Genomic DNA, 16,937 nt, shown 5'->3' with positions numbered 1-16,937 from the left:
GGAAAAAAGTGGGCTGAACATTTCCTGGTTGAACAAGAGGATTGTGACATGACGTGCTTGTATTTTGGAGAGAAGGGTTTTGTGGGGACAGGCCTAGGAGTACGCTGTATGGCTGGGGAGTCAGCACAACAGAGAAACACAGAGAACCGGGCAGACCCCAAGGCCCAAGCTGGGGGAGAGGCTGCCCGCAAATTGGAACCCTGGAAGCTGGTTCTGTCCCTTAGCTGGGGCCTCAGACCTCACTTCACAGCCCAGTCCTGTTGATACAAGAATAAAAAACGTTGGGCATGAGAAGGGCTGTGTCCCAGGCTTTCGTTGAGCCCCTGGGATGTGCCCCACCAGATTTTGTTCTTTGACTTCATGCAGTAAAGAATTCAAGAGCAAGCCAGTGTTGAGTAAAGGTATATATATTCAGACAGATACATTGAAATGCAAGAGAAACGTCACGAGGTGTGGGGGTTTCATGCACAGATTAGAAGTAGGTACACACCCCACAGACAGAAGGTCTGTCTTCTCCAAAGAGGAACAGAGAGTGGTGACCGCGAGGTGGCGCTGTGTTGCTTGTTTTCTTGGGCTTGGTGGTTTCATATGCTAATAAGTAGAAGGACCAGCCTTAGGGCAAGGGGCTAGGATTCCCAGGGAGTTGGCCATTTCCCAGCCTTTGACCTTTTGTGGCTAGCATTGGGACTGCCATGTTGCCTGGGGCATGTTATTCACCAAGTTACTATTACAATGGATGTTTACTGAATCTCAAGATCTGCTAGAAGTTAAATCTCTTCATCCTGAGCCTCAAGGCCTATTGGGGGTTGAATCCTTCACCATTTTGATGTCAATTGCTGTGGCCTTCCTTGAATGGCTGTGCTCTTCCCCCTTCCATCCTGTATCACTGTGATGACACAAAGACAGCAAAGGCCGGGCCCTAACCGTGCTCCTGCATTTAACGGCAGGAGGTGTGGTGTGGGCTTATGATGACTCTGAGTGGTGAGAAGAATGTTTCAGATTTTCCCACGTGAGACATGTGGACTTACCAGCAGCCTCCCCAGATTTATCTCACGGGCATTATCGCTTGTGTTGTTATGGAAACAAAAGGCCAGCCAAGAAATAAGAATCACACAGAGGGTTGGAGTACTGAGATTTATTATGCTGGCGGGCTCAGAGGGGTTTCTTTTCCAAAGCTCTGAGCACCTCCAAGACGTGCACATGAGGTTTTATAGGGTTAATAACAAGTATGGGGCTATTACCCAATAAGGATCAAACAACAAAAAGCAAGGAATCAGTACACTGAAGCTTATCAATTTGGAACAGATCACGTTACTGACAACTGTTGACCTTGGAATTTCGGGTTAGCTTATTAGCCCAGTAAACTGACACTAAACTTCAGATTTACCAGGTAACCCAGCAAAACTTAGATCAGGAAACCGACACTTATCACACTTTGATTTGTGACTTAGCTTGTTAGCCCAGCTGTGGTTTTCCTTCAGTGTCACTTATCTTTTGAATTTTTCTTTTTTTCTTTTTTTTTTAATATTTAATCCAAATTTAATATCAGGGTTCTTTGGGAAAGAAATTTCTCTTTTTCTTTTCTTTGGTGATCTTTTAGGGGGGCAGTTAATTAGATGTATTTACCTGTTAGTGGAAGCCCTGGGGCTTCAACCCAGGACCCCGTGCACGCTAAGCACACGCTCTACCACCCGCCCCATCATCATTTTCTTTTTGGTTTTGCTGCCAAGAATCCTACAGCTGAATTTCTAGTCAGCCTTAACACTTGCCCTGACTTCATGGAATCCATTTTTATGAGTTTACTTCCCCCTGGTTTCATTTAAGTATTGAATCTTCATTTTCTCTTCACTCTCAGTTTTGCCTTTTTGTTGTTATGGTTGTTAAGCTGTGTTTAACAGAATTGTTTAAATTCTCTTTTAGCAAGAGGCTGAATGTAAATAAATATGTAAGCAAACAGCACAATTAAATGCTTTTATACATTCTGAGCTGTTTAGTAGTAACTTAAAAACCGAATTGAATATTAAAGTGATAATATTTTAAAAATATTTTTTAATTTTTCATAAAAATATAGCTGATTTAAAATATGATATTAGTTTCAGGTGTACAATAGATGCTCCATTTATAGTTACTGTAAAACATTGTCTGTATTCCCTGTGTTGTAAGATACATCCCTCTAGCGTGTTTACATTACATGTTGCAGTTTGTATAAGAAAGTTGGGTAACGCAGAGTCTGGAACGTGGCTGTGTATGACTCAGGTTCACGCTCACCCTGCCTGTCAGAGCTCAGGCCTTCACTCCTTTCTGCAGGGGAGCGAGTGGAGGCAGCTCTCATCAGCGCTGTCACCACCCTCTGAGTGGCAGTGACAGCAGTGACTGTGTGTGGACGTGCAAATTGTTTTTCCAAGAGCTTTATATGCGTTTCTGCATTTAATAATTAAAGCCCTCCTGTGAGGAAGCGTTTTTAATGCATAATACATTTTATTTTGATATTGATAGATTTCAAACCTCTGGAAAATTTACAGTAGTACAATAAACGCTTAGATACAGTTCACCTTATAGGGCACTATTTGGCTTTCTGTGTCTGGCTTATTTTAGCATAAAATTTCAAGGTTCATCCATATTGTAGCCTGAATCAGTACTTTATTCTTTTTGTTTGATAATATCCTTTTCCATTTTTTTTGGTTTTAGTCTATTTAAAAATATTTTCATTGAAGTCTAGTCAGTTTATAATGTTGTGTCAGTTTCTTGTCTACAGCACAAGACTTCAGTTAAAAAGGGACATACCTGCATTCATTTTCATACTGTTTTTAAACATAAGTTACTATAAGATATTAAATATATTCTCCTGTGCTATACAGTATAAACTTGCTGTTTATTCTTTACATACTCAGTAACTGCAAATCTTGAACTCCCAATTTATTCCTTCCCACACCCTCCCCCCTCTGGTAACCACAGTTTGTTTTCTGTGACTCTGTGTCTGTTTCTGTTCTGTAGATAAGTTTATTTTTTTGTTTCTTTCTTTTTTTTTTTTTAGATTCCACATGTCAGCAATCTCATGTGGTATTTTCCTTTCTCTTTCTGGCTTACTTCACTTAGAATGACATTCTCCAGGTCCATTGATGTTGCTGCAAATGGCATTATTTTATTATTATTTTATGGCTGAATAGTAGTCTATTGGACAAATATGCTACAACCTCTTTATCCAGCCATCTGTCAGTGGACATTTCGGTTGTTTCCATGTCTTGCTATTGTAAATAGTGCTGCTGTGAACATTGGGGTGTAGGTGTCTTTTTTAATTAGGGTTCCTTCTGGATATATGCCCAGGAGTGGGATTGCTGGGTCATCTGGGAGGTCAAGGTTTTGTCTTTTGATGAACCTCTATACATTTTTCCACAATGGCTCCACCAAACTGCATTCCCACCACAGTGTAGGAGGGTTCCCAATTCTCCGCAGCCTCTCCAGTATTTATTGTCTGTGAACTTCTGAATGATGGCTATTCTGACTGGTGAGAGGTGATATTTGATTGCAGTTTTGATTTGCATTTCTCTGATAATGATATTGAACATTTTTTCATGTGCCTAATGGCCATTTGTGCGTCTTCATTGGAGAAATGTTTCTTTAGGACTTCTGCCATTTTTTGAATTGAATTGTTTGTTTTTCTTTCTTATTAAGTGTAAAAGCTGTTTACATATTCTGGGAATTAAGCCCCTAGCAGTTTCATTTATTGCAAATATTTTCTCCCATTCCATAGGTTGGTTGTCTTTTTGTTTTGCTTACTGTTTCCTTAGCTGTGCAAAAGTTTGTAAGTTTAATTAGATCCCTCTTGTATATTTTTGGTTGTTTTTCTATTGCTTGAGTAGACTGCTCTAGGAAAACATTGCTGAGATGTATGTCACATGTTTTGCCTATGGTTGCTTCTAAGAGGTTTATAGTGTCTTGTCTACATGTTTAAGTCTTTAACACATTTTGTATTCATTTTTGTATATTCTGTGAGGGAGTAGTCTAACTTCAATGATTTACATGCAGCTGTTAAGTTTTCCCTACACCATTTGCTGAAGAGGCTGTCTTTACTCCATTGTATGTTCTCACCTCCTTTGTCAAAGTTTCAATGACCAAATGTTTGTGGGCCTATTCTTGGTAAATTTGTTTATCCGTTCATTGATGGATGGATATTGTTAGTAACTTTTGGTTACTCTGAATGATACTGCTATGAATATTGATGTGAAATTTTTTATGAGAATATGTTTTCATTCTGTTGGCTGTACATTTGCCCCGCCATATCTGTAGTTTCCGCTACATGAATCCAGATGGTTGATTGTAAAGGGACTCGAACATCCTTGGATTATGGTATCCAGGGTGTGGGGTTCCTGAAACCAACCCCCCAAGGATATTGAGAGATGACTCTATATGTAGGAGTGGAATTGCTGAGACATATAACTCTAAGCTTTTGAGGAAATACCAGACTTCTCCAAAGAAGCTGCAACATTGTTCCTTTCCCCTGGCCACATATGAGGTTTCTCTGCCTCCTGAACGACAGTTGTTATTGTCCATGTTTTGGTTATAACCATCCTAGTGGGTGTAAAATGAGATCTCATTTTGTTTTTGACTTCCCTAGTGATGCTGAGCATCTTTTCATATGATTATTGGCCATTTGTATATCTATTTAAATTCGTGGTAAATTTAAAAATTGGGTGTATTTTTTTTGTATTGTTCAGTTGTAAGCATTCGTTATATATCCTGGATACTACTCTCTTATTAGATACATGCTTTGCAAAATTTTTCTTCTATTCTGCACATTGTCCTTTAACTATATTTTTTTAAATATTAAAACAATTTCTTTACAAGGGAGGTAGTTAGATGTAAAGATTTATTTTATTTTTTTGCAAAGCACGCACTCTCTGACTTGAGATACCCTTTTCCCCTGTCATTTCACTTTCTTGATGATGTCCTTTGTAAGAAAAAGGTTTTAGTTTTGATGAAGTCCAGTTTATCTGCTTTTTCCTTCTATCACTTGTGCTCTTGGTTTTGTATCTAGGAAACCAAAGCCTATCCTAGGCCCACAAAGATTTATACTGTGTCTTCTTTTAGAAAGTTTATAGGTTTAATTTTTACATTTCTGTCTGTGATCTATTTTGAATTAATTTTATTTGTTATATAAAATATGGGTGATCAGATTCCAGATTGATTCTTTTGCCTGCAGATACCCAGCTGTCCCTGAACCATTAGTTGAATAGACTATTCTTTCAATGGAGTGTTTTTAGCCCCCTAGTGGAAAAGTGTCTGTAAATGTAAGTTTTTCCCCGTGGGTTTTTATTGTGTCTTTTAGATTTATTTATCCAAACTTATGCCAGTATCATACTGACTTAGTACTATAGCATTTTAGTACACTTTAAAGTGAGTCCTCCAACTTTACTCTTCTTTTTCAAGGTTGTTTTTGCTGTCCTGGGCCCCTTGCACGTCCATGTGAATTTTGGGATCAGTTTTTCAATTTTGCATAGAAGTCAGCTGGAATTTTGATAGGGATTCCACTGAATATATAGTTCACTTTGAGGATTCTTAACATTTTTAATAATATTGTCAATCATTCCATGAAAATGGGATGTCTTCCATATATGTAGATCTTTTAAAATTTATTCTGGTGATACTTCAAAAAGTTCAATGTACAAATCTTGTAAATTTTTGTTAAATGTATCTCTCACTTTATTTTTAATGCTGTTGTAAATGGAAAGGCTGAATTTCTTATGGGTGGGACTATGTATCAATCTTCTTATTTGTAGAATTCCTTCACAACAAATACCCTTGGTATATATTTGCTACATAAATCTATCCACAACTATTCCCCGCCCCGTGTTATAAGAAACCAAGACCCAAGGTAAGCTACTTGAAAACACCTATGTGGAAGTGAGAAATGAGACCCTTGGGTGGGTCTTTGTGCAGATGATACTGAGAGCTTATTCTGAATGGCTTCTTCTTAATTACTTTTAAACAACCCTTTCAGTGTATTTAGTCAGATACATTAAGATTATGCCCTTTTGATGTGCGGAGTAGCTAAGACTATAATTTTCAAATAAATTCTAGTGAGAGTGTTGTACTTGAAACCTAATTTGCATCAATCTTTGAAGATTTATGTTTCAGGAGCTTTGACTAAAGAACAACTGTCTTTATTCTATAATGAGAACTAAATGCTCAAGCAACATGTAAGAGTTTGAGCAAACTGCCCCCGCCCCGTTGTGCTGGGTGGCTGCAGCTGTAACTGGAGTCAGCACTTACCTCTCCCAGTATGCTTGTGCTGATCTGCTCAAAGTGGTTCGTCCAACAGTTTGTCAGTAGTCTGTTGGACAAAGTCATAAAACATTGATTGAAGGTTGCTAGAATGCAATATATTCTTATTAATAGTAAGTAAGCACATATTGAATGCTTACTGTATGATGGAATTGACCCTCAGCCTCACATGAATATTATTTCTCTTGAAACCTCACATATTTCCTTGTTATTCTCACTTTACAGATAAGGAGACTGAGAATTAGGTCTTCTCTCTTTTGGGGGGAGCTCATTGTTAATGATGGGCAGTTGTAAGGAAAAAGATATTGATTCATCATGAGAAAACATTTTTGTGAGAGTCAGCAATGAAGAAGATGAACACTGAAGAAGGTGATCATTGTTCGAGTGAGACAAGCCCTGGGTTGTGCGGAGTCAGCATCCCTGTCCTAGACACGGCACGTGTAGAGCTGCGTGGTGGGTGAGGCGGCGCGGCCGTGCAGGGAAAGCGGATGCTGGGGCCTTAGGCTGTGCTCAGGCCTGGTTGGGCTTTCTCCTAAGGGGAGTGAACCATCATTGACAGATTTTAAGTAGGAGAGTGGGGTGCTCTCATAGTTCATATTTGTCTTCTAGAATGTTTGGAAACATTTAGAAGGCTTGGCAGGAGATGATGTGATGAGTCAGAGTAGGGTGGCTGCGAGGTGTAGCAGTGTCCAATTTTCAAGTGGTTTTCAGGCCCAGGCTTGTGGCTTAGTAGCCGTGTCAGTTTGAATGATGCACGCAAGGAAGTGAAACAATTTATCTAATCAATTGAAGCAGTGATGTACCCAATTCCCAGGACTATTGTGGAGATCCAGTGAGATACACTGTGCAGTGTGCAGCGTGGTCTCCAGCAGAGAGTCAGTGCTGAGTGAGTGCCAGTGAGTATCTGGTAGGTCAGTTGAGGGTAGTGGGACTCGGTGTCTGAGGATATCTGGTCCCTGAAGGAGGGGTCCATTCACATCTGTGAGTGATGGGCCTGAGTTGGGAGACGCAGGGAGACCTTACCCTCCGACCAGGGGCCCTGGGCAGGACGGCTATGGGAGGAACACCGTGAAGTCAGCTCTTTGCATGTGGATTTGGAGCTGCCTTTGAGACAACTAACTGCAGTGTCACGACCTTAAAGAGGAGATCTGGGCCCAGGTTGTGCATTTTCCTAAAATCTCAACTCCTAAGGACGCCGAAGTATTGATCACTGAACGTGAAGTCATACTTTAAAGGACAAACGAATAGTAGTATTATCTCTGTCATCAAAGCTCACGTCTATTTATTCATCACTCACTTTGCTAATTGGGTACTTACAGAGCTCATTTCACCGTCCTCCCGTGGGCTCAGGCTCCACAGAAAAGAGCTGGTGAGACTCCCTCTTTTCTAGAATAAGACACATTTAGCTTGTAGACTTCTGTACCTCGCCAGACTTAGGAAATTAGTTTGTTGGTTTAATTGTATTTTCTGTTGGCCATGTCCTGACAGGAGAGAAATTTTACCTCATGGTCATGTTTCAATTAGCTGTTACTGAGAATTGCTGATCTGATACATAGTGTATATATTATATTAACTTTGTAGAGTAGTTATCATTTTTCTGTCTTTGCCCTTTAATTTTGTTTGCCCCTTCAGTGTTCTATTCTTTTTGGGGCCTTATTTCTTTTTAATTAAAAAATGTCTGTTAGCAGTTAAGAAAAAAAAAGCAAAGAAAAAATGCACATGAGAACTAAATTTAGAAAATGTCTAGTGTGTTTTCTGTCTCGGCAATGGAGGGTTCTAGAAACTCCTGAAAACCTTCATTACACAAGTTCCTTAAAATGCTGATTGAGAAATAAAACCTTCCTTCCTCATCTTTCAAGCTGCACAACTCATTGTCAAGAAAGTGAGGGAAAATTCTCAGAAGCCAAGACAAACGAGAAAGCAGGGTTTCTGAGAGATACGTGAGCGTTAGAAGCCGTGGTGTGCTGGTTGGCTCCTGAACTGATTTTCAGTTGCCTTGACAGGAGGGAAGGATGTGAGCCCCAGACCTCTCACACTAGGAGTTGGATGGGTGATCATATAATGGGCCAAGCCCATACTGAGAATCTTGCTTTACTAAAGGGTGAAATAGGAAAAAATATATTCCTCAAGACAAGAAAGTAAGAAAAGTCAATTTTGTTGGAAGAGGGGAAAAATAACAAATCCAAAGTAAGGATATAGTTTAAAGCTTTTCTGGCATGAGAGTGACCACAAACTCCTGGCAGAAAAGCACAGCTACTCCTTGATTGATAAGTTGTGTTTTGAATGAATCAGTGAACAGCTATTCCGAAAAAGGCCTCCAGAGTCTTGTGGATCAAGATACTGGACAGCAAACACCTCTCTTCCAAGGTCTCATTCAAATAACCAGAAAGGTTTTAAAGGAAACTAACAATAATCTGAGTTGTATTTATTGACATTACTATATGCTAAGAATTCAGAGGTGACTATGGAGTTGTCTCCTCTTTTATGGACCTTATTTTCTCTTTGGGGAGAAAAATGACATAGTTGGGTATCTTGGTGGAGGGAGGTGTTAGTCTGTTGCAATTAGCCAGGAGAGGAGATTAAGAAAACAGTGAAGGGTGGGTGAAATTTTTAGCTGAGGACAGTCTTGTTCACTTGGCTTTTAATTGCAGGCTCAATGAGCTGTCACTGGAGGGACTAGATCTTACGGAGGATGGACTTAGCTCAGGCCTCATTGGAATGGACAAGTGAACCTGGAAAAAGACAGTCAAATCTGTGCAGACATTAAAGTTCACTTGAACGTGCTGCATCCCTGAGCCAAAGATAGGACAAATATGCAGCAATTCTTGAGGACAGAAGAGTGGTTTTTAAGGTTCTCCAAGAATGAATCCCATGGAACCGAGATGGCCAGTTGTCAAACTGAGACTTTGTTCTTTGGACGGTGTACCCAGCAAGGGGATTGGCCTTTTATATGTTTCCATTTGTCTTTAATACATGTCTGTTGATGAGGACATGGGCACAAATTTTTGACACCTTGTTGAGGCGATTTTGGATACCTGCCTAGAAGCACGGGCACAGTTGTGGCTGCTTCATACATCTTGCAGCCCATCCCTTTCCCCGGCTCCGTGATCACGGCAGAGTGGTTCCTTGTTGACCTGTCCGTTTCCTCTGTCACATCATAACCCATGAAAAGACCGGAGCATATTAACTTGGCTTTGTTAAACTCTAAGAAACAGATCAAATATGGAGTCAGATTTGTTCTTTCCTATTTCAGTAGTACCATGGAGGTGGCAGTTTGGGCAGCTTTTTGTTGTGTCCTGGAGGCTTTCTCTCTCAGCTTCTGTGTGCCTCTATTGAAAACCCTTCATTGCTGTCTGGCCTGCTGGTAATGCACACTGCCTGTTTTGCCCTGAAGATGTGTTCTGTTTATAAACTCATCTCTACTCCTTGGAAAACAACTCAAGAAAAACTCAGTTGGTTTTTCACCAGCCATGGGCAGGGGTGAGGTAAACCGTGTTATTATTTCATAAAATAATAGTAATAATAGTAATAGTCATAGTAGTAGTACTTGTAGTAATAGTAATATAATAATAATAATAATAATAATAATAATAATAATAATAATAATAATAATAATAATAATATTAATAGAAGTCTTAAAACAGGACAGAGCACATTGGAGAGAGTCAAAAAATGCTTTCTGGCTTAAATCAAAATTGATGACTAGTGATTGCATGGCTGCTGTATTTGCTAAGCTAATTACTCCTTTGCTCCATTACACATTTCTTTTATCTGAAAAAGAAATACAAGGAAATGGTTTAAAAAAAACTCAAACAGAGCACAAAAATACACAAGTGAAAGAAGTTTTCCCTCATCCTCTGTTTTTTCAGCCCTCTCTGGAGATGCCTCTGTTTACTATCCTTTGGGTTCTTTTCCAGATATGCTTTGCACATTCCCACCTATGTATGTAAATTCCTTTAAAATTTTAGTTATTTTTAACTTAAAGGGATTTAAATCCTCAAGTGGCTTCTGGCCGGGTAATATAACAGAACAAATCTGACTCCATATTAGTTCTGTTCCTTTGAATTTAACCCTGTGCTCTGTCACCTAGGCTTCATCTTGCTTGTAAAACAATGTTGCCTAGAGCCTGAAATAAACAGGAGACCCTATTCTGAAGGCTCTGACCTTTAAGGATATATAACACTTTTTCATTCATTAAAAGATAGCAAATTGCAGAATAGAAAATAACGTTTCTTTTGTTGGAGGATTACAGGGATCTGACCCACGCAGATAGCTGCAAGAACAAAGGATTCTAACAAGAGGAATTCCTACACTAAGAAGTTTGCAACAACCAAGCACATAGGAAAGGAGCCTGAATTGTGACTTGGGGAGATGGTTTTCCAGGACATTAGTTTGCCATCTAGGTCTACAGAAACTTGCTATTCCATGCCCCAACATCTGGTCTCCCAACTTATTGGCCTGTCCTGCACTGAGGAGAATGAATTTCGACTTGGTAACACTCCTATCTATCTAGAAAGCTGGGCACTGGAGCTGAGTGTTATGGAAACAGGCCAGCCAAGAAAAAAGCACCAATCGGAGTGTTGGAGTACTCAGAATTATTATGCCGGTGGGCTCAGAGGGGCTTCGGCTCCGAAGTTTTGAGTACCTCCAAGACGTGCACATGAGGTTTTAAAGGCTTAATTACAAGTAAGGGGGGGTTAGCCAATAAGGCTCAAAGAACAAAAAGCAAGGAATAAGTACACTGGAGCTTATCAATTTGTAACAGATCACATTACTGACACTTGTTGAGCTTGGAATTACGAGTTAGGTTGTTAGGCAAATAAACTGACACTAAACTTCAGATTTACGAGATAGCCCAGCAGAATTTAGATCAGTAAACTGACACTTATCACACTTAGATTTGTGACTTAGCTTGTTAGCCCAGCTGGACTTTTCCTTCACATGAGGACAGCTCTCCCACACCCAGGGAACTACTGTGAGCCCTTGATGTTTCCACTAGGGTGGGTATGGTTTACCCAGGAGGGATGGGGACTATGCACCAACACTCAGGCAGTCTGCTCTGTCTGGGTCTCTGATCTTGTACCATCCCGCTCCCCGCCAGCCCAACACCTGGGACAGTGGAGCTAAGGCAGAGATCCTGCCTGCCTGTTTCCCAGCGTGTAAAAGGGGAATATGTGCTCTTCCCAAGGTAGTTCTGAGCGACAACACCTGCGGGTGCTTGGTTCTCAGAGCAACAGAAAACCCAGCTCCGCATGGGGGCAACGGGTGTGATCTCCCTAGGGTTTCTGCAGAAGCATCAGACGGAGGGTTGGATCACGGTGGTAAAATTGAGCTGCGGGGCTTGAAGGGTAACAGAAGGGTACAGAGGCAGGTCTGCCGCCTAGGGGTGCCCCAGAGGTAAAGCTTTTTTTCTCCAACTCCGCTAAGACCCTCCCTTCTCCAGAGCCCTTCCTTCTCTCTGCTCATCCTGTCCATCTGTATCCCTCCAATTTTCCCGTCCTCTCCACCCGCTCCCATCTTCTCCCTCCCTCGCTGTCCCACCTTCTCTCACAGAACCCAGAGAGGATCGCTGGCCCTCCTGCGCATGCGCAGTCAGTGCCAAGTGGTCCGCTGGTTGGGAGCTCCATATCCGAGCCGGGGATCGGGCCCAAAGGCTTCTCAACTACGTCGCCCGGTAGGCCTTTGGTTCCTGCCTGGGGCCGGGGCCTCTGACTGTGGAAGTGCAAGGTGGGGGGCTCCCAGGAAAGGGGTCAGGCGGCTGCGGGAGGGCGGTCCGCCTGTTACAGACCCCAAGGGCGCTAGTCAGCCCGTGTTCAGATGAATTGCTCAGGCCAGACCCCTCTGCCAGCGCCACCTGCCCCGGCGCCCCGGCCACAGTGTCCAGGGCCTGGTGTGCACCTGCCACCTCTCACCCAGCCGGGATCCCCTCAGTCCGCGGCTGGCGTCCCCTTCCCCTCTCCCTCCCGCTAGTCCTCTCCTCCCGGGCTTCCTCTCCTCGTCCGCCGGCCCGTCCCCGCCCCTGGGCGGGCTGTGTCCCGGGCGGGCGGGGTCTGCGGACCCGGACGGGGGCGGGCGCCTGGGGCTGGGGCTGGGGCTGTCCTCCGAGCGAGGCTGCAGCCCGCGTCCCCCTCCCCGCTTTCCCTGCCCCGCGACCCCGGGGCTGCCCTGCTCTCCCTTTCCTGCTCCCTGAGGACCAGCTCTGTGGCGTGGGCGCTGCTACCTGGGCTGAAAGCCACTGGCTCTAACGCCCAGCTTCTCCTGGTGGAGTTGGGAAAAGGGAGCGTCACTGCTAAGCGAGGTTCTGTCTCCCCCCTCCATGTTTCTGCCGCAGGTAAGTACCTTGAACACTTTCAGGTGTTATGATGGAGGTGCTTGTTGATGTCACGTGTTTTTATAGTGAGAGGGATTGCAGTGGTGAAAGCAGGGCTTGGTTCTGTTAAAAATGTGCTGAAGGCATGAGGTTGTGACATCCTCCTTCCTTCCCTCTCCCAGGGTGAAAGGAGTGATCCTCGATTTTCAAAAGATAGTTACAGTCCCTAACTAGCCCAGCCCAGCTAGTGTGTGTTAACAGGAACAGCACCACCAGAGGCCTTGGAGACCCAGGGATATTGCAGTCCTAAAGTGCTCCTGGCATAGTTTGGCTTGTTTAGGTTTTTTGTTTTTCTTAAATTGTGGGACAGACTAGTGTATAAACTGAAAAATAATTGTCAAGAAATAATTTTCATAGGACAGTTTTATTGTGATATAGTTCACACACCATGAATTCCATCCATTTAAATGGTACAATTCAGCAGCTTTTTGCATATTCACAGTGGTGCATGCATTATTATTCCAGAACGTTTTCATCACTTCAGAAAGAGCAGTGGAAATGAATGACCTATCCACCCCTCCCAAGTGGTGGTTCTAAAGAAATTTCTTGGCTATTCCTGACCCATAAATTAACTTGTTATATTCCAAGAAAAATCTGGTAGGAATTCTAACCAGAATTGAAATGAATCTGTCTATCAAAACAGGAAGAATTTATACCTTTATGGCATAAACTTCTTCTACCCATGAATATATCTGGGACCCTATCTTTTCATCTGACCAGAGCCTGGCCCATGTGAAGTCCTCACTACTTTTTGGGCTTGTGAATGATGAGATTCTATACATCGTTAGTTGCAACTGTAGCCTTTCACAGAAGAGAAAAGTAACCTCAGTGAAGCAAGTGACTCTCTGATGGTCAGAAAGAGTGACAGCCAGTGCTGGAGTGATCCAGTGGACTTGGTGTTTGCAGCTAGATTTCTCGACCACCTACAGTTAAGGGGATTAGAGAGTTCTTTTATTTTTTCTTAATGGCATTGCATTTATTTTTACTTATTTTTTAAAATTATTTTTTATTTAAGTGTAGTCAATTTACAATGTTAGTTTCAAGTGTACTGCAGAGATTCAGTTATAAACATATGCATATGTATATATATATATGTTTTAGATTGTTTTTAGTATAAATCACTACAAGAAATTGAATATAGTTCCCTGTGTTATGTAGCAGGTCCTTGTCATTTATTTTATATTTACTAATTTGTATCTGTTAATCCCCCCTTTCCTGCCTGCTAAACACAGTTTGCTTTCTATGTCCATGAGTCCATTACCAGGAGCACCGTTTTTCCTAGTAATATATGCTCTTTTGCTGCTTTCAGTTTCAGTAATTCCATCTTATCTGTGGGCGCTTTTCTTCTGGTGGCCTTAATATGGTTTGCACACGTGGTAATAGAGATCTGTATTTGGGAGAACCCCAGGCCTCGTGTAGTCCCTGGTACAGAGTGCCCACTGAATTGATGCTTGAACTGGGAAAAAAGCACAGTAAATGTTGGAATTTCCACTATGGTTGAGAATTCTATAACCTCTTTTGACAAACTTAATATTGGCTGCACCCATTCTGGGTAATTTGGTGGAAATTCATGTTATGGTGATGAAGAGACGGGGCCTTGTATGCTTCTTCTCTTTCTGTTTTCTAACACTCATTCTCCTGGGCCTTCCAGATCCTCCCCTAGAAGTGCCAGGTCTGGCTTGGTGCTCCGCTGAGGCAATATTTGTTAATAAGGCCCTTTCCTCATCTCTTCTGAGCCTCTGGTTCTTTCTCTGCACAATGAGATCTTAGACTAGATAACTACTTCTCAGTTTCTTTTAAAGCCATGTTTCCTTTGAGAAACAGAAAATGCAAATCTCTCCTCTCATACCAACCCTTTAGATTTTGAAAAGTCCTCCAAGGAGTCACATAGCTCTTTGTGGAAAATGAATGTGATTGTGATTCCAGGTGACACAGAAAAGACTATTCAGAGATTGATTGCAGGGAGAGGGCAGGAAAGGGGCAGTATGTCACACTTTCTAGTGTGAGCACTGGAGCAGGGGCTTGGATTTAAATACGGTGTCTGACGTGGCCTCTCTCTAATCTTGTAGAATGTGATAAACTTCTCTACCTCAGTTTCTTGATGTGTCAAGTTGGGGTGATAATATTTTAAGGCTTTTGTGAAACATTATGCACATAAGCCATTTGTGTATGGGTAGAAACAAGACCTGCTAGGGATTCAGGGATTTGTTTTAAAAAAAAAAATCTTGTCCATAGCACTCTGTCTGTGTGTATTTAGTAGTTCCTGAAGGGTGAGGGTGAGTCTAAAGTCCATCGTGGAACAGGTGGCCCATGATTCTCTGTGCCCCTGAATGCCCCCTCCACCCCAGTCCTCTTCCTCAGTCCAGGATGAAGTTCCCTAGTAGATTTACTCAGAGGTCTTGTGGAAATGGCTATTCATTTTATTGTTTCACCAAGAAGGGCTGCCATCATGAACTCTGTGGTCAGGTTTTGAAGGGCTGCCATCATGATATCTGGTAAGAATTCTATGGAATTGGGTGTTTCTATTTAATGAAAAGAAAAAAATTACAAATAGAAAATTAGAACAAGGATGGTCACATGGGCTCTTGGAAGTGGACACCATTAGAATTTGGAGGGACTAGTGGGCTCAGTGGGAATGTTAACTGAGTGTATCTCATGGGCTGGGCATTGTCCTATTTGTACTGTGTGTTCCTTATTTGAGACAGTGAGCTCACCTAACCTCGAAAACCTCTTTAAAAAATTAGACTTTTTATTTTGAGATGTAATGTAGATTCCCATGTGGTAGTAAGAGATAATATGGAGAGGGCCTATGGACCCTTTGCCCAGTTTTCCTTAATGGTTCCATCTTGCAATATTGGGGTACAATTCATTACTGACTCACTAACAATTTGAGGTTTGTGTTATTGCCCTCATTTCTATCCACGATTAAATTGGGGCTTAGAGAAGCACACAGGCCTGCCCAGGTCACCCACAATGTTAGTGCAGAGTCTGGTGAACGTGGGCTTGGGATTTCCAGGAAGTATCATTATGATGGTCTTTGGCAGGGAGCAGCATTCACTTTGCTTGTTTATTCATTCATTCAAAAAACATTTATTGAGTAAATTCTGTGGGTCAGATGCTTTCTTAGGGTTATCTGATTCTTCAGCAGTACTGAGAACCAGGTAATGTTTATATTTTTTAAACTGAGAAAATTAGCTCTGAGAGGTTATAACTCCCCCAAAGGAAGAATAGCTCATAAAGGGGGGATAGTACATTTGTACAGTCACCACTTTCTATGCAGGTGGTACCCTAGGCATTTTACATTTGCAAACATCCGTAATCCAGATATATTCTTGAAAGGCAAGGAATTTTTTAATTGATGTATAGTCAAGTTTACAATGTTGTGTCAATTGCAAGGTGTTTTTTGACTTTTGAATTAAAAAATACTTTTTCAGGAGGGAAATTAGGTGTATTTATTTGTTTGATTTTTTAAAATGAGGTACTGGGGTTTGAACCCAGGACCTCGTACATGCTAAGCATGTGCTCCACCAATGAACAGTACCCTCTACCCCAAGGCAAGTTTTCTTATCCATTACTATGAAGCTAAGGGGTTCAAATAAATTGAATAGAATTCCAGATCTTTTGATCCTACTGTGGTCCTTTTCTTTATATTCTGCTGAAGGGGATTGGGGAAAGCATATCCTTTGTTCATTTCTTTATTCAGCATTTTTGAGCAGTGACTTTATATCAGAGCCTTGCTAGGTGCTTGGAAATATAAAATAAGAAATGCCACTTCTCTGCAGGGGCAGGAATCCTAGACCAAAAACTGGGTAATGTGATCCGAGCTACAGTAGCCATGTGCAGACTCTGAGGACAAACTGTACCCCCGGATTTGCTTTGGCTTCCCTTGCCTTCTGTCTGGTACACACCAGGTCACCGCAACCCAGATGGGCCCATAGCACACAGCAGAGTATGTACCTCGATCTCCTCTCCTGTCTCGGCAGGGCCTGCAACATGAGCATCCCTGACTACGTGCAGTGTGCTGAGGACCACCAGACTCTTCCCGTTGTAGTCCAAACCATGGAGATCATCTCAGAGGAGAATTTCTTTTGCATCTATCAGCTACTCACCTCGGTGAGCCATATCAGCCCATGTGGCTCCCAGTGGACACTCTGTATCCACTACAGGCACCGCTATGTGCCCGAGAATCGGTGGAGCGTCTTCCAGAAACACTGCAAGGTCGTGGGCCTTGTCACCATTACCGACTGTATCTCTGCCAAGGCCTTGGAGAAGCTCCACGTGCAGA

At 42.1% G+C, this 16,937-nt stretch overlaps 1 protein-coding gene across 1 annotated transcript in view; it reads left to right on the top strand.

The window, feature by feature from the left end:
• Window positions 1-16,916, top strand: part of LOC140694894 (trafficking protein particle complex subunit 9-like) — a 410,228-nt gene extending 393,312 nt beyond the window's left edge. Inside the window, exon 8 of the mRNA XM_072957914.1 lies at window positions 16,636-16,916. Within this exon, the coding sequence (XP_072814015.1) occupies window positions 16,636-16,649 (14 nt within the window). The 3' untranslated portion in view covers window positions 16,650-16,916. The remainder of the gene's footprint in view (window positions 1-16,635) is intronic.
• Window positions 16,917-16,937: the final 21 nt, after the last annotated feature.

The sequence above is a fragment of the Vicugna pacos genome, unplaced genomic scaffold, assembly GCF_048564905.1.
Source record: "Vicugna pacos unplaced genomic scaffold, VicPac4 scaffold_109, whole genome shotgun sequence".
In the NCBI taxonomy this organism is placed as follows: Eukaryota; Metazoa; Chordata; class Mammalia; order Artiodactyla; family Camelidae; genus Vicugna; species Vicugna pacos.
The sequence above is the reverse complement of the archived record's forward strand: the minus strand, read 5'-3'. Positions and strand labels throughout refer to the sequence as shown.